The 18,779-nt window shown below is 36.3% G+C and overlaps 1 protein-coding gene across 8 annotated transcripts in view; it reads left to right on the top strand.

Annotated features, from left to right (window-relative positions):
• STXBP5L (syntaxin binding protein 5L) overlaps window positions 1–18,779 on the top strand; it is a 428,205-nt gene that overhangs the window by 401,889 nt on the left and 7,537 nt on the right. For all 8 annotated transcript variants that reach the window (XM_046003923.1, XM_046003924.1, XM_046003920.1 and 5 more), the window contains 3 exons: window positions 1,042–1,212; window positions 3,241–3,480; window positions 13,618–13,978. In XM_046003923.1, the coding sequence (XP_045859879.1) occupies window positions 1,042–1,212; window positions 3,241–3,480; window positions 13,618–13,978 (772 nt within the window). The remainder of the gene's footprint in view (window positions 1–1,041; window positions 1,213–3,240; window positions 3,481–13,617; window positions 13,979–18,779) is intronic.

The raw sequence follows: 18,779 nt of genomic DNA, 5'->3' as shown, positions 1-18,779 counted from the left end.
TAATAATTTTTTTTTAATTTTTATTTATTTTTTCAACGTAACAGTATTTATTGGTTTTGCACAACACCCAGTGCTCCATGCAATACGTGCCCTCTGGGTAATAAGAATAACAGTAATAATTTTTGTTCAGAATTTACCATATACCAAGAAGTGTTCTGGCATGTGACATGAATTATCACAAAAACTCCATGAGGTAGATAATATTCCCAGCTTATGGAAAAGGAAACTAAAGTATGAAGACTTCAGTAATTTGTAGAACTTGTAAATGGTAGAATTGTGATTTGAGCCCAGGCAGTCTGGCTCTAGAATCTATATTAAGTACCATTCACAACTGCACAGTAAGATGTTTCCATTCTCCGCAAGTAAGTGAAACCATATGATAACCGCCTACTTGTGGAGCATAAGGAATAACACAGAGGACATTGGGAGATGCAGAGGAGAAGTGGGTTGGGGGAATTTGGACGGGGAGATAAACCATGAGAGACTGAGGACTCTGAGAAACAAACTGAGGCTTTTGGAGGGAAGGGGAGGGTGGGGTTGGGTGAGCCTGGTGTTGGGTATTATGGAGGGCACGTATTGCATGGACCACTGGGTGTGGTGCATAAACAATGAATTTTGGAACACTGAAAAAAAATTAAATTTAAAAAAGATGTTTCCATTCTATATTTTCAACTCCAAACACTTGAGGTACTTCTAAAACTTATATAAATAGGTGTATATTTAAATTATGCAAAAGAAAGTTGAATACTATAATCTATTTTGTAATGCCATTAAATGGTGTAATACTTAATGCAGATATAGAATAAATCTTAAGCTATGTTAATTAGCCACATATTTAAAATGAATTTATATGTAATATAAATCTTATGAAATTTTGGCTAACTACTGAAAATGTAGGTAAATATTAAAATAGCAAGCTTAGCCATCTTTACATGGTTTGGTGAAAAAGGAATTCTCATTCTTCATTAATCTACATGTTTAGATTCCTTTATGTGAAGATTTAATTATGATATTTATGCTGCCTTCTTCCTTTTGGGACAGATCATGTAAATGGACACTGCACAAGTCCAACCTCTCAGAGTTGCAGTTCTGGAAAACGTCTGTCCAGTGCTGATGTTTCAAAAGTAAATCGCTGGGGTCCTGGAAGACCACCATTTCGGAAAGCACAATCAGCTGCTTGCATGGAAATTTCTTTACCAGTCACAACAGAAGGTAAGTTAAACATACAAATTTTTGTGGATACAATTAAAATTTTATATGCTATGATAATGGGAGCAGAGGACAAGGGATATAGGTCTTGTTACAGTCAATTCTAGGCAATGAGTAACTGAAAGCCTGATCAAGCTGTGGCCATGACTCTAAATTCATTCTTCATTATACTTCCTTCTTCATCTCTAAAAGCAGAGTGGTTCTTCCTATTGGTAGACACCTCCTCTATACAAGGGGAGACCTATGCCTTAATCAGTTCTCTACACTCCCAGCAACAATTGAGTTTCCTTCCATCTCAGTGGTAAGCCGTTTAGTGTCTTTATCAGTAGATATTTACTTAATGTTTTGCAACCCTCATTTCCTCAACTGTCAAGTGAATGCGAGCAAGAAAAAGGCAAAATATTAAGTTCTAAAGTTTGCAATATTCATATGTTTTTAAAAGGATTAATTGCATATTTATGGAGTGAGTGTTGGAGCAGGGATTACAGTGTAAGAGCTAGAAGGTCAGAAATTTTCAGAGGGAGAAAAAAAGGAATCATGAAACTTAGTTGCAACAGTATTGCTGACAAAGAACTTTGAGGAAAGACAGGAAAAAATACTTAGATTTTCTATGGTAATTCTTTCTATAAAGTAATTCCCCATTTACCACTCTTCAAAGAAAATTTTTAGTAATGATTTAAAAATTTACTATTTTAAAATACTAAATCTAGTTCATGGATGTGCAGATAATGAAGTCACCTCTTTCACAGGTGTATGAGTAACAAACTTGAATGTTGATGAACCATGAATGGAAAAACTTTGAAAGCATATTAGCTAGGAATTTTATCCTAGGAGCAAAATGTAAAGTTATAGAAGTAGCACACTTAATCACTGGATTGTAAGAATTTTGAGTTTTAGATATTTCTGTCTCTAACTTGTATTGGATTCTGGGACAATTGCTTAACTCTAGATCTCTGTCACCAAATCTATAAAATTGCATAGATTATATTCAAGCTCCCTCTCATCTCTAAATTCTATTACAAATAATTATTTTTACAAATTTGTTGAGGGATAGAAGGGGTCAATTAGGAATACTATATTTTGCTTTTTAGAAAAAGAAAAGTCAAAGGATCTTATATTCAGTCTCTTTTTATAAAAATGAGTCACACTTGCACCTATCAAGAAAGAAAAGAAGTGAATACAGTAGAAAAAAGAGTATGAGGAACTTGAACTCTGGAGCAATTACAAGAACAAAACGTTCCTAGTAGTGTTTAACTGAGGGAGGTACATTGATGCTTATTGGAGTGTGCACATGTGTAAGTGTTGATGAGCAGGAAAAGTTGAAACCATCCAGCTTCCTTTAGGTGTCCTGAAGCCCTCTCAAAGATTACCATTAACAATGAGATAGCCCTGCCTACAGCTTCTTTGGTCTCAGGTAAAGTTAGAACTGGATTTGGATTCAACGTAGGTAGCCTGAAAGTAGTTCAGGAATATAGCCTTTGCTCTTTGGCCTTGGTAAATACTCCAATTTTTCGGACTATAGTTCCTCCAAATATAGCAAAACCAAAAATTATGTCAGGGAAATGTATTCACCAAGAACACTTGTGACCTTTCAGGTAAGTATCGCCATAATGTTGTCAGTAAGTGGGAACTGCCAAGAAATCATTAGGAGTATTTTCAACAATTGAGAGATAGAAAGGAAGCATAATTAAAATGGTACCAGAAATTCGTATAACCTTGACTACTCAGACTAAATATTTTTTTCCAGATTACAAATTTCAACTAATTTGTGAAGTAATATAGGGAGAAAAACATGGTGAACTGGAACTCTGGAGACTCCACTTCTAGTCCCAGCTTTGCCAAATTTATGATTTACATTTCTGTCTCTTTATTATCAAAATAAGCTGGTGAACTGGAGAAGAGGCCTTCAAGATCAGTTAACAAGGAATCAAATTCTACTTCCCTTTCATAATTTTGGTTTTCATGTACTAAGTCTGACTTTACTTGTTATGGAAATACACTAAGAATTTTTGTTTTTCTGAATTTCTATAGAAAGCCGAGAAAATTCCTATAATCGTTCTAGAAGCTCTAGCATCTCCAGTATTGACAAAGATTCAAAAGAAGCAATTACAGCACTATACTTCATGGAGTCCTTTGCTCGGAAAAATGACCCTACGGTCTCCCCTTGTTTGTTTGTTGGAACTAGTCTGGGAATGGTGTTAATCATCTCCCTGAACCTTCCTTCAGCAGATGAACAAAGATTTACAGAGCCAGTCATGGTATTCCCAAGTGGTAAGAGTTTTTATTTATTCCTTAAATGCTACTTTTTAACATTTAGATATAAAATAATATAGAACAGGGGCGCCTGGGTGGCTCAGTGGGTTAAAGCCTCTGCCTTCAGCTCAGGTCATGATCCCAGTATCCTGGGATCGAGCCCCGCTTCGGGCTCTCTGCTCCGCGGGGAGCCTGCTTCTCCCTCTCTCTGTCTCTCTGCCTACTTGTAATTTCTGTCTGTCAAATAAATAAAATAAAATATTTTTTAAAAATAAATAAAATAAAATAATATAGAACATTAATTTGTATTGACTGATCTGGAATAAAGCTTATAAGTATTCTCTGTACTGGAAACTATTGAAAATTTCATAAATCATATACTATCCCAACATTTGTGATACAGCAAATTACCATTCCTTAGAATAAAATAATACAGTTAATTCTGTGGTAGAAAACTGTGGAACTGCCCACCTAAACAATGCCTTGGGAGAAAGGTTTCTGAAAAGCACTACAGAAAACCATAAGGCAAAATTTAAAGTATTTAATGAATTGAAGCATATCTCCAAAGTTCTATGCCAGATCAGATCCTATGAGTATTTTTTATCATCCCTGAAGAACTCAGAACAATTAATCTAGGAGCAGTCTGACTTGACATGACTTTCTGAAGTCCTTGGTAACCTTCCCATCTTGTTTCAAAGGCATGGCACATAATTTCTTTCCTTTTTATTCTAGTGCCTAAAGAATTTAAAATAAGTTAGGAGTACTTTGCTAAAGCATGTGTTGTATTCTCTCGAATTATCTTTCTTTCCTTCCAAAGAAGAGAAAAGTGTGATTCCTCATGCAATTCCTTTGACTACTTTAAAATTTGTTCTCAGTAACTCTTACTTTGTATTTCCTATGTATGATGTTTTCAGACAGTTTTTAAGTAGAAAAATAAAGGATTTTATTGATATATAGGATAAGGAATTTTATTTTAAAAGTATACACACATACACATATAGAATACTAGGTTGGAGGGGCGCCTGGGTGGTTCAGTGGGTTAAAGCCTCTGCCTTTGCTTCAGGTTATGATCTCAGGGTCCTGGGATCGAGCCCCACATCAGGCTCCCTGCTCAGCGGGGAGCCTGCTTCCCCACCCCCCCGGCCTGCCTCTGTCTGCTTGTGATCTCTGTCTGTCAAATAAATAAATAAAATCTTTTTTTTAAAAAAAGAATACTAGGTTAGAGTAATATTTTGTTAACTGGTGTGCTAAATTCCTGTAGATTTTTACTTATTGGTGGAATAGTCAGCTCTCTATTAGTGTGGCAATTTAGGTGTGTGTGTGTGTGTGTGTGTGTGTGTGTGTGTGCTGAACAATTGAATTGATCTTCTCATACTATGGATACTAGAGGGCCAAGATTAAGGTGTCAGCGGTTCTAGTTTCTTCTGAAGCCTCTGTCCTTGGCTTATAGATAGCCATCCTTACCATGTCTTCCCATGGCTGTCCTTCTGTGTGCAAGTACTTCTGGCATCACCCTGTGTACCCTAATCTCTTCTTAGACACCAGTCAGTTTGAATTAAGGCCCACTCTTACAACATCCTTTTAACTTAATCATCTCTTTAAAGGCTCTACCTTAAATTAATCACCTTCTGAGGCACTAGGGTTTAGGACTTCAACATATGAATTTGATGGGACACAATTCAGTCCACAAAATGCACTGTATTTTAAAAGTTAATCTGTTAGGGTCACTTTAATTATAAACATACTTCATGATGAGAAAATATTTCACTACGTTCCTAATTTTAAGGAAATATGCACAATTCTCTTACAGTGGTTGAATTAGAGCCAGATCAGTAAAGTCATAGTGAATTATAAAACATTAATTCAATCCACTTTTAACCAATAAATTGTTATCCATATTAGATACCTAATATGTACCAAGCATTCCTTACAAGTTTAAAGGTGAAAATCTAACTCTTGTGTACACAAGTTTACAAGCATAAGTAGAAGACAAATTTCTAAGAGATATTCTAACAAATATGGTTTTCTATGTCACAAGCCTAGAAGTATACACATTTGGAACTAATTTAACAGATCTCTCAATATTACAGGAAAGTCCTTTACCATTCTTAACAAATAGAAATAGACTAAAAATGATGACAAAATACAAAATAAGTAGAGATTTAACTTAATAATGTGGTATCTGGTTAGTAAATATTTGCAAAGCTTTTCCTTAACTATTTAAAGATAAATAATGGGAACCTGTCTTTTCCAATTTTCCGTCATTATTCTCCAGTTCTTTCAAGACTTTAGTTAAGGGGCGCCTGGGTGGCTCAGTGGTTTAAGCTGCTGCCTTCAGCTCAGGTCATGATCTCAGGGTCCTGGGATCGAGTCCCACATCGGGCTCTCTGCTTGGCAGGGAGCCTGCTTCCTCCTCTCTCTCTCTCTCTCTGCCTGCCTCTCTCCCTACTTGTGATCTCTATCTGTCAAATAAATAAATAAAATCTTTAAAAAAAAAAAAAAAAAAGACTTTAGTTAATATATCAGTTCACCAATTGTAACAAATATAACACAAATACAAACAAAGGACAAAGAGAGCATATGAGAACTCTCTGTACTCAATTTTCTCTAACCCTAAAACTGCTCTTTTAAAAAAGTATTTTTTTTTTTTTTTTTGAGGAATATTTCTATACCCTTTATTTGGAGACAGACTTCTTTTTTTTTTTTTTTTTTTTACAACAAAACCAAACAAATTATTTATTTTTTTTTTCAGCGTAACAGTATTCATTCTTTTTGCACAACACCCAGTGCTCCATGCAAAACGTGCCCTCCCCATCACCCACCACCTGTTCCCCCAACCTCCCACCCCTGACCCTTCAAAACCCTCAGGTTGTTTTTCAGAGTCCATAGTCTCTTATGGTTCGCCTCCCCTCGTCCAACCACTCTGGAAAACAGCATGGAGGTTCCTCAAAATGTTGAAAATAGAACTACCCTATGACCCAGCAATTGCACTACTGGGTATTTACCCTAAAGATACAAACATAGTGATCCGAAGGGGCACGTGTACCCGAATGTTTATAGCAGCAATGTCTACAATAGCCAGACTATGGAAAGAACCTAGATGTCCATCAACAGATGAATGGATCAAGAAGATGTGGTATATATACACAATGGAATACTATGCAGCCATCAAAAGAAATGAAATCTTGCCATTTGCGACGATGTGGATGGAACTAAAAAAGTATTTTTTAAGCGATACATAAAAGAGTTAACTGTGAAGCTAGGTTCAAATGTGTTTCATAAATAACCATGGAAAAGAGAGAAAGCCTAACTGGAAGATCGTAAGAGACTACTATGAACAATAATATGCATATAAAGTGAACAACCTAAAAGAAACAGATAAATTCCCAGAAACATAAAACCTACCAAGACTGAATCATGAAGAAATAAAATGTCTGAACAGATCTATAACTAACAAGGAGATTGAATCAGCAATCAAAAGCCTCTCAACAAAGAAAAGCCCACTTCTCCTTTTTAAGGAATCTTTTCACATTTATTTACTGTGGTTGTCTTGACAACAAATGCAAGGATATGAAAATTTGAAGTGAACTAAATCATTGAATTTTAGAATTGAAAACACATAAAGATTATCCATTCCGTGTAGTTATCCCTTTAGTCTGTATCAGAATCATTTGGAGGGTATGTTACAACACAGAGTATTGGTCTCCACCTCCAGAGTTTCCAATTCAGTAGGTCTGGGGTGGAGTCTGAGGATTTGCATTTTTAACAAGCTCCCAGGTGATTCTACAAATACAACTTTACATGCTGGGATGGGAAAAGCTATGATTCTTGCCTCCTATGTGGGAAAAACCCAGTGCTTCCCCCTCCTGTGTTTGTCCTATGTACCTCTTTTACTTTCACACTTCTTCCACAGTCGGAACACTTCCGACACCAAAAGCATGGAAGTTTTTCTTTTTCTTTTTTTTTTAAAGATTTTATTCATTTTTTTGACAGACAGAGATCATCACAGGTAGACAGAGAGGTAGGCAGAGACGAGGGGAAGCAGGCTCCCTGCCGAGCAGAGAGCCTGATATGGGGACTCCATCCCAGGACCCTGGGATCATGACCTGAGCCAAAGGCAGGGGCTTTAACCCACTGAGCCACCCAGGCGCCCCTGGAGGTTTTTCCTCATAGCAAGCAATTCTTTGCAACACCAGCAGAATGTCTCACAATTTAACTTGACTCTGATACTATCTGCAAGTAACTATCACATCCCACAGGTTAAGGGCTCAGTTCCACAAAACTGCCCTCTCTCCTTCCTTTAGACACCAGTCACAAGTCTAGTTTGTCACCTGTGCTTATGACCCATTGGCTATAAATCTGGGGTTCCCACAACCCCCTCCTTGGGTTCAAATAATTTGCTAGAGTGGCACACGGAGCTCAGGAAAACCGTTTACTTACCTTTTACTTGTTTATTATTAAAAGATACTGATGAGGGGCGCCTGGGTGGCTCAGTGGGTTAAGCCTCTGCCTTCAGCTCGGGTCATGATCTCAGGGTCTCTGGGATCGAGCCCCGTATCGGGCTCTCTGCTTGGCAGGGAGCCTGCTTCCTCCCCTCTCTGGCTGCTGCTCTGCCTACTTGTAATCTCTCTCTCTCTCTCTCTATCTGTAAAAAAGAAAAAAAAAAAAATTTAAAAAAAAAAAAAAAAAAAAAAGATACTGATGAACATCCAGATGGAAGAGATGAGTAGGGAAAAGAAGCCAGAGCTTCCACATCTTCTGCAGGAGCAACCCTCTCCCTGCACCTCCACCTATTCACCAACCCAGAAGCCTTCAATACCTCTTCCTTTTGAGTTCTTATGGAGGCTTTATTAATTACATAGGCATGATTGACTAAATCATTGACCACTGGTGATTGAATGCAATCTCAAGGCTCCTCCTCCTCCTTCCCTGGAGTGGGGAAGGGGTAGAACTAAAAGTACCAACCCTCTAATCACATTGTTAGTTCCTCTGGTAGCCAGCCCCATCCTTGGGTGAGTTCTAAAAGTCACCTCATTAATAATAAAAGACACTTGTGTTGCCCTCACATTTAGAAATTCCAAGGGTTTTAGGAGCTCTGTGTCAGAAACAGAATAAAGACCAAATATATGTTTATTATAAATCACAGTATTACACATGCATATTCAGCTTAAACAATTCTGGTTAAATTTAATTCTACCGGGGCGCCTGGGTGGCTCAACGGGTTAAAGCCTCTGCCTTCGGCTCAGGCCACGATCCCAGCCTGCTGGGATTGAGCCCCGCATTGGGCTCTCTGCTCGGCAGGGAGCCTCCTTCCTCCCCTCACTCTGCCTGCTTCTCTGCCTACTTGTGACCTCTGTCTGTCAAATAAATAAAATCTTTTAAAAAAAAATTTAATTCTACCTATTTCATTTCTATACTTGTGTAGCTGAACATGGCTAGAGAAAAATATATAAACACAATAAAGTCTCATTTAGAAATAAATCATTAATAACTTCAACTAGGCTCCTATGCTCCCAGATAATTATATTTACTATATTTCCCTAGTCCTCTCTCCCATGCTCTTGAACAATTCTATTTCTCCACTCTCCTCAAATCACCAGTATCTCCTTTGCTGTTTTCAATGTCAGCTAATGACCACGTGTCCTCTTTCACTGAGGAAATTGAAACAAGCAGATAACAACTTCAAACACCACATCTACCAACCTATTTGCTTATATCTCCAGGGTCTCTACATTCTCTCCTGTGTTATGACTAGACTGTGTAAGCTCCCAACTTGGCCAACTTCTCTACTTGTACACTCAAAAAAGTCAATCCAGCAACTTTTCCTCTGTTTCCTTTATATAATTTTATTATATTTGCATTATTACACCTTATTGTGTAATTATAATGGTAATCAGTACTTATCTTTCTGCTAGATCATTATACAAACATGCTGCTCATTCTCCCATTAAAAGAGAAAAACTTGGAGTGCCTGGCTGGCTCAGTTGGTATAGCATGTGACTTGCTCTCAGGGTTGTGAGTCCAAGGCCCACACTGGGTGTAGAGGTTACTTAAAAGAAAATGAAAAATCTTATATAAATAAATAAATAAGAGAAACGCTCTTGAATCTATCCTCCAAAATGTTCCTTTTCATTTTTTTCTTTAATGCAAAATTCCTTGAAATGTTTGTGTTGTATTCACTATTTCCAATTTTCTTCTCCGATTCTCTCCTCTCCATTCTAATCAAGCTTTCTCCCATACCCATCAATAAAACCTCTATCTAGGTCACCACTAACCTCATGGCTACATCCAATGGTCAGTTCTCAGTGCAACATATTACACAGTTTACCATTGTCCCTACATTTTTTAATTCCACTTCACTTGGATTCCAGAACACTTTATTTACCTACTTTTCTTCCTAACTTTCTAGCCATTCCTTATCAGTCCACTTTACTGATTACTTCTCATTTCACTAGACTTAAAACATCAGAATACACAAAGACTGACTTGAACCTCTTCTGTTTTCTATTTATATTCAAGGCCAAAATGAAATCTACCATCCTCATGACTTTAGTGCCATTGATAATCTAATGGGCCATATATTTGTATTTATTGTCTGCAATTATCTCCAAATTTTTGACATAGATATCCAGCTACTTAATATCCATTTGAATGTCTAATAAGCATATCAAACTTACCATGTCCAAAACTGAGTTCCTGGTATTCCTTTCCTTTCTCCCATATTCTTTCCCACATCTGTTAACAGCAATCCCATCCTTCCAGTTTCTCAGGTCAGAAACATTAGAATCATCCTGGACCACTCTGTTTCTTTCACACTGTAAATCCAGTTTATTAGCAAATTCTGTTGGCTTGACCTTTACAGTATCCTCAGATTCTGATCATTGCTCACACCATCTCTGCTGTTAACACCAGATTGGAGGGAAACCTCTATCCATTTCTTGCCTTGATTTAATGTACTAACCTATTAACTGTTCTCACTTTGTTCAAACTTAATTCCCTCTAGAATATGCCTAGCAGGAATACTGATCCTGTTAAATGAAAATTTGATTACAACACTCTATTCTCAAACTCTTCCTCATACCAAGTAAAAGTCTAATGCTTTTGGCTTTATCTTTTTTTTCCCATGGGACACTGGGACAACTGTTCTTTTCGTCCTTGACCCTCACACTGAAGCACCTAAACCCTGTTCTCCTATCTTCTTCAGTAACCCTTGTAGAACATTAACAGGCTTCTTAGGTTTTTTTTTTTTTTAAATGAACATTTTGTAGGGTTTTTTTTATTTAATTTCTTTTCAGTGTAACGGAATTCATTGTTTATGCACCACACCCAGTGTTCCATGCAATACGTGCCCTCCATAATACCCACCACCAGGCTCACCCAACCTCCCACCCCCTCCCACCCCTTCAAAACCCTCAGATTGTTTTTTCAGAGTCCATATTCTCTCATGGTTCACCTCCCCCTCCAATTTCCCTCAACTCCCTTCTCCTCTCCATCTCCCCCATGTCCTCCGTGTTATTTGTTATGCTCCACAAATAAGTGAGACCATATGATACTTGACTCTCTCTGCTTGACTTATTTCACTCAGCATAATCTCTTCCAGTCCCATCCATGTTGATACAAAAGTTGGGTATTCATCCTTTCTGATGGAGGCATAATACTCCATAGTGTATATGGACCACATCTTCCTTATCCATTCATCTGTTGAAGGGCATCTTGGTTCTTTCCACAGTTTGGCAACTGTGGCTATTGCTGCTATGAACATTAGGGTACAGATGGCCCTTCTTTTCACTACATCTGTATCTTTGGGGTAAATACCCAGTAGTGCTATTGCAGGGTCTTAGGGAAGCTCTATTTTCAATTTCATAAAGAATCTACACACTGTTTTCCAAAGTGGCTGTACCAACTTGCATTCCCACCAACAGTGTAAGAGGGTTCCCTTCTCCACATCCTCTCCAACACATGTTGTTTCCTGTCTTGCTAATTTTGGCCATTCTAACTGGTGTAAGGTGGTATCTCAATGCGGTTTTAATTTGAATCTCCCTGATGGCTAGTGATGATGAACATTTTTTCATGTGTCTGTTAGCCATTTGTATGTCTTCATTGGAGAAGTGTCTGTTCATGTCTTCTGTCCATTTTTTTTTTTAAAGATTTTATTTATTTATTTGACAGAGAGAGATCACAAGTAGGCAGAGAGGCAGGCAGAGAGAGAGGAGGAAGCAGGCTCCCTGCGGAGCAGAGAGCCCCATGCAGGGCTCTATCCCAGGACCCTGAGATCATGACCTGAGCCGAAGGCAGCGGCTTAATCCACTGAGCCACCCAGGCGCCCCATTCTGTCCATTTTTTTGACATGATTATCTGTTTTGTGTGTGTTGAGTTTGAGAAGTTCTTTATAGACCCTGGATATCAGCCCTTTGTCTGTATTGTCATTTGCAAATATCTTCTCCCATTCCATGGGTTGCCTCTTTGTTTTGTTGACTGTTTCCTTTGCTGTGCAGAAGCTTTTGATCTTGATGAAGTTCCAAAAGTTCATTTTCGCTTTTATTTCCTTTGCCTTTGGAGACATGTCTATACTGCTTAGAGCAATCTATACTTTTAATGCCATTCCGATCAAAATTCCACCGGTATTTTTCAAAGAGCTGAAGCAAATAATCCTTAAATTTGTATGGAATCAGAAGAGACCCTGAATTGCTAAAGAAATGTTGAGAAAGAAAAAACTGGCAGCATAACGTTACCTGATTTCAAGCTTTACTACAAGGCTTCTTAGTTTTGAAGTGGATTTTAAAACCCAATTGGGATAGTAAATCACCTAAGCATGTTGTTTTAAAATTTTATCAATTTTAAGTACTTCAAATTATAGAGTACTTTCTAAATGGACTATATTTTTATTTATCATCCTTCCTTTTTCAAGTGTCTTGTTTTATGTACACTCTTGAGGCATATCACCTTGGGTTAATCCCCTTACTCTCTCTGCATGATGTCAGAGGACAAAGGAAGGAAATGATTGCTGGGGCATTGCTTAAGGGAGAGTCTGGTGATGTCCAAAGGTCAATCTATCTCAAGTCACCTCCTAAGCTGTACAGTATCCTGTCCTCTGGGACTGGTAGAAAGACCCATAGGTAATAGTTGGTCATCGAATATTCAAATTTGGAGAATCAAGGTAAGTAAACTTCTTTTCCATATAAAGATACATAACCCTGCCTAAGAGCCAAAGGATTTTTTAATATAATCAAAATTGCTAGCCTGAATTTTATATTAAAATTTCATGAAGGTGTTCAATTTCAGAAGAAGAAAAAAAAAACATTTTCTAGTAAATGAGCCTAAGAAATAAGGAAATGGACATTGGGAAGGGTATGTGCTATGGTGAGTGCTGTGAAATGTGTAAGCCTGAGGATTCACAGACCCGTACCCCTGGGTCAAATAATACATTATATGTTAATAAAAATAATTTTAAAAAATAAGGAAATGAAATCAGATGGTATGATTTTTTCAGTTGAACTTCTTTCAATAAATGAAAATTATGAATTTTCTAAAATTTGCTTTTTAAAAAAAGATGTTAAGGGGCGCCTAGGTGGCTCAGTGGGTTAAAGCCTCTGCCTTCAGCTCAGGTCATGATCCCAGTGTCCTGGGATCGAGCCCCGCATTGGGCTCTCTGCTTGGCAGGGAGCCTGCTTCCTCTTCTCTCTCTCTCTCTGCCTGCCTCTCTCCCTACTTGTGATCTCTATCTGTCAAATAAATAAATAAAATATTAAAAAAAAAAAAGATGTTAAGGGGGACTATATAGTATGGTAAAAGAATACGGGTTTAGAAATTAGGAAACCTGAGTTCTAGTTCAGGCTCAGCCACTAATTTGCCATGTGAAATGCCCCAAGTCTCATCACTTTTCTGGGTCTCCATTTTCTCATTAATAAAATGAAAAGATTTGATAAGTTGATGTCTTAGGCCCCTCTGAGACCTAACATTCTACAATGCCAAGTTATTGCAAATGATGAACTCATAAATCTGGTTTATGTATATTACTGCAATATTATGACACTATAGATATAAATTATCATCATAAAACATTTACTGCCCATAAATGAATAATAACCATTTTAGAAAGAATTTCACATTGGTTTTTTGTTTTTTGTTTTTTTTTATTTCACATTGTTTTTATAGGTACCTTCCTCTCACTGAAAGGAGCTGTGCTAACATTCTCCTGTATGGACCGAAATGGTGGATTAATGCAGCCACCATATGAAGTTTGGAGGGATCCAAATAACATAGATGAAAATGAAAAATCTTGGAGAAGGAAACTGATCATGAACTGCCCCTCTCCATCCCAAGAAATAGGAGATCATCAGTATACAATAATCTGCTCAGAGAAACAAGCCAAAGTCTTCTCACTGCCTTCTCAGACTTGTCTTTATGTTCATAACATCACCGAGACATCTTTTATACTGCAAGCAGATGTGGTGGTCATGTGTAACAGTGCCTGCTTGGCATGCTTTTGTGCCAATGGGCATATCATGATAATGAGGTACTTGCCTTCTTTATAAATTATCTGGTAATCACAACAATGTGACCAAGGTACAGTTCTGAAAAGTATTTGTAATGTGCAATTAAGAAGTAACATGAGATTATTGCTTCATTATATTTGTGAATGACTTGTTTGACAATTTAAGGAGACTATGAGGTTTCTATTTTTTTATTTTTTGCTTTTGCTAAAAATGCTTTGTATTATGAATGAAATATGTATTTTCATTGATTTCAAGGAATCTAAGGAATGAGTGATTTTTCTAGTCATTCACACATTAATTCACAAGCATTTACTGAATAATGTTATCTCCCAGATATTATGCTAGGCATAAAATATAAAACTGAATAAACTATAAGGAAGAGAAATGAACTTACTTCTATTGTTTTATAGTCCACACAAGAACTTTACATATAGAGTTAAATTTGGTCCTTATAATTTCTACAGGACATAGGAAAACAAAGTATTATTTGCATTCTCCATTTTACATGTTAATAAATTAAAGCTCAAATTCACCTGAGGTTGCAAGTCTAAGAAAGTGAGAATAGCACTGAACAGTATTTTAAAAGTCATCACTGCAACTGAAATATAACATTGTGTAAGTTTAAGGTGTACAGCATGATAATTTATATATGTACATATTGTGAAATTACTACCACAATAACATTAGTTAAAACATCCATCACCTCACAGTTACCACTTTTGTGTGTGTGGTGAGAACTTTTAAAATCTACTTTTCTAGCAACTATTTACATACTGAATACAATACAGTATGGTTAACTATAAGTCATCATGTATATTAGAACACCAGAATTTAAAAATCTTAATAATATGATATCAGTTGAGAAATTTCATTATACTGCTAGTAAATTAAAATTCATGAGACACAAAATTAATTACATAATGATTTTATAAGTTCAACAAACAATAAACATAATCTATGTAGAACTCACTATCATTTGTTTTAATTAATTGTTTTAATTTGTTTTACCTGGTTCCAAAAATCACTGAAACAGTTAAGCATTATCCTATGTCTGTGAAGGATACAAAAGCTATTAAAAACATAATCCTAGTCCTTAAAAAGCTTACTATCAAATTTGGGGAGATAAGACAGATACACAAGTAATTATAACACAAAAAATACAGATTCCAGCAGAGGAAATATAGGGTAAAATCTTCTAGACACAAACTAAGTCCTCAGAATTCAAAGTCATGAGATAGTATATGTTATTAAAAAGGAGATGTTGGAAACAAAGTAACCTGAAGAAGTAGATTGGGGTAAATTATTGAGGACTTTAGTGGCAGGCTAAAGAGTTTGATATTAATCAGTAGCAGCTAACCTTTCTAGCTATACATTAAGAAATAATACAGAGAGCTTGAAATGGTCTTCTGAACTGAAGTGTTAGCTATATAGAAAGCAAGGTAGAAACAGATATGAGGGATAATTGAGGGAAACTTGCTGAATGTAAAACTGATTGTGAAAGGTAATGGAGATTGTTATATCTCAGGATTAGAAGAGAATTTAAAGGTTAAAAATTTTTTTCTGAACTTGAATAACAGTAATGTCATTAGCAGATAGGAAACTCATGAAAATTTGGAAAAGCTGATAATGAGAAGTTTGAGAATGAATGCCTTGAATTTGAGGTGTTTTTAAGCCATCCCACAGAAGTTTGGCAAGCAATTTCAGGTCTGGACTCTAGAAAAATATGGAAGATCCAGCTTTGGAAGTCATCCATGTAAATGCATTAGTGGAAGTTACAGGAGTGAATGAGATCGTCAAAGAAGATAGTATAAAAAGAAAGGAGAAATAGACTATGGGAACAAAAACTTAAGGATATCTTTACATTCATGTAGTAGAAAAGAGACAAAATCCAGCAGAGGATAATGAGAAGTCATCAGAGATACAGGAAAAAGATGAGAATAACTTCATGAAAGGATAGAAGAGTATCCAAACAAAAGAAAGAAGACCACCAAGACAATGGTCAAGAGGTAGTCAGAGCCAAAGAATTTGGGTAGAAGAAAAAAACAGTAGGCCAGGCAACTAAAAGGTATTAGTGATCCTTGAAACAGCAAATCTTGGGAGCATGGTAGAGGCAAAAAGTAAATTTTCAATGGAGCTAGAGGAGTTGACAAACTACCACCCACAGACTATATCTATCTTGCCCTTCCCCTAATCTGATATTGTACAGCCTGCAAGTTAAGAATGGATTTTAAATTTTAAAACGTTGGAAAAAATGAGATAATATTTCATAATATGTGAAAATTATATGAAATTCAAATTTCAATGTCCATAAATGAAGGGTTTTTTGGAACCCAGCCACACCCATTTGCTTATATAATGTCTGACTGCTTTTGCATAAAAGGCAGAGTTGAGTAGATGTAAGAGAGACCCAGTGACCTGCAAAGCCTACAATATTTACTAGCTGGCACTTTAATAAAAGTTTGCCAACCCCCAGCATAGATTATTGTTTCAGGAAATTTTTTGGTTAAAAAAGGTGATGAGAAACAAGAAACTTGTTCAAGAGCAAGACTAGGTTTTCAAGAGTGTTTTTACTGTTTCATTTTCTTTAATAGGGGAGACATGAGTATATTTGTAACCCAAAGAAAAGTAGTTAAAGTTTAAAAAAAATAAAAACAATCACTTACTGTCTTCTCATTCTCTTAGATATTTCTGGTTCTTTCTCTTCTTATCTGGTTTCTTTTCCTCAAACTGTTTTTTGGTTATTTGTCATGGAAATCATTCCAGTTTTGTTTGAAAATGATGACTTTAACTCTTAGAATGCCTTAGTTTCAAGGGGGAAAAATGTATATCACAAGTACCCTCCTGTCCCCTAAGCTCCCATTTAGTTACTCCAAATTTTTATTTTAAATTAAAATACATTAAACTATTGTCAAAATTGAGATTTTTAGCTTGCTAGTGATTACCTTATTTTTGTAAAATTTTAGTGTGTCTTGTTTTCTCAAATGATTTTGTGTATATCTGAAAATTAATTTCCATTTAAACATGTGCTACCACTGACACTTTGAGGAGGGAAATTTCTTGAGAAATGACAAACAGTAGTTTAAAAACCAACAGGAGTCATAGCAACAGGAGACTTATTATTTTCCTAGATCTTCCCAAATCCTATCAGAAATGAACTATACTGAGTCCATTCTTCTCAAGTCCTACTTTTCTGATAGTTGGCAGGTAGCTAATGACTGTCTATACGCTAATGTACCCAGACCTAGAAAATAGTAGAAAGTGGTACTAGAGGCTTATCTATAAATGAGTTCTCAGACTGGGCTGTGGCAGTCATATTTAGTGAGAATCATTGTTAGTTTTGTGAACTATTTCCTTATAAAGTGTCCCCTGCACAGAAAAAAAATCTATTTTTTAGCTTTAAAATCACTTAGTTCCATGCTTGCTTAGGCAGTGCATATAATAAAATTATTTAGTTCCTAGTCTTTTGCAATTGAATTACTCCCTAAAATAATAATACCATTTTTGTTTTCTTGGCTTACTTGTATTATGCTACATAAATAATGTAGTTTATCAGAAAAGTCTATTGGCATCCCTTCCCCATTGCTACCATTTATCTGACTGAATCTATCATGGAAGTCTGTTTAACGGGGTTTGTTTGGGACTCATAGAGACCTTAATTACTTGAAATGCCATAACATATAAGTCTTTGAAATCCAGTATATAATTTACATTTACAGAACACCTCAGTTCACACAAAACACATATCAACTGCTCAATAACCATATATGCCTAATGGCTACCATATTGGATGATTAGTTGCTAGAACCTCATGGAAAGCTTATTCCAATTGCGCAGATTTCAGGTCCCATTTTATATGATGAAGTTTGAAGTCTTAACTTGTAGTTACAAACTACTTTCATAAGAGAAATCAGTACTTTTTTTCAAGGTACTGGTTTTATTATCTGAGATAATTCAAAATTATTAGACACTAAAATCAGTTGCATGAATTCAAAGTTTGAAATTTAATGACAAGTTTGGGGATTTTTCCCCTTTGGGCATTAGAGGTGTGATCTAAAAGCAGTGAGACTAATTTTCTTTAGTATTTTGCAAAACTGGCTCATGGCAGCATCCAAGGGGACATACTAATAAGTATTTAAGTGAAATCATGGGCTACAACATTAGGATAAGACTACGGCCATTTGGTAAAACACTTGAGATGAGTGGTATTCCTTTGGCTATGCAAATTCTGATCTATTATCTGTAACTTATTCTCATTCCCATGTAACCTCAAGCATGATTATTTATTAATCATGCCTTCAGCCCATGAAGTGATAGGTAATCTGTGTAGCGATAGGTGAAGCGATAGGTAATTTTCACATCCTGTGCATAGAGGGAGTAGAGGAATGGGGAGCAAAGCCACTCCATTGCTGGGCACAGTGAACTGGATCCATTCCACATGTCCATTAGTGCATAACTTCCTCAGACTCAGGAGTTTTGCCTTGAAGGGAGATAGTGGGCCAAGTATGTAGCCAGTCATTTCTAGCTACGGTGTTTTTGCCATAACCAAAGACTGTAACCGTATTGTAGGAATTTGTGAAATGTTGCAAAATATATCCTGAAATTGCTGGCCACCACAATTAATCCAACCTTCAAGGATATCTGCTAAATATCGGTGTGGATTAAGATAAAGAACTGGGCCCATGATTTTTTGTGTATATGTGATTTAATATGAGTCTACTTTGTTTGTTTTTTGTTTTTTGTTTTTACCACTGAGACTTCAAGAGAATAAAAAGAAACAACCATAAAATAGTGGTATAAAATAGTTTTTTATGTAAGAGTCTG

Source organism: Meles meles, chromosome 4 (genome assembly GCF_922984935.1).
Source record: "Meles meles chromosome 4, mMelMel3.1 paternal haplotype, whole genome shotgun sequence".
NCBI classification, from domain to species: Eukaryota; Metazoa; Chordata; class Mammalia; order Carnivora; family Mustelidae; genus Meles; species Meles meles.
The sequence above is the reverse complement of the archived record's forward strand: the minus strand, read 5'-3'. Positions and strand labels throughout refer to the sequence as shown.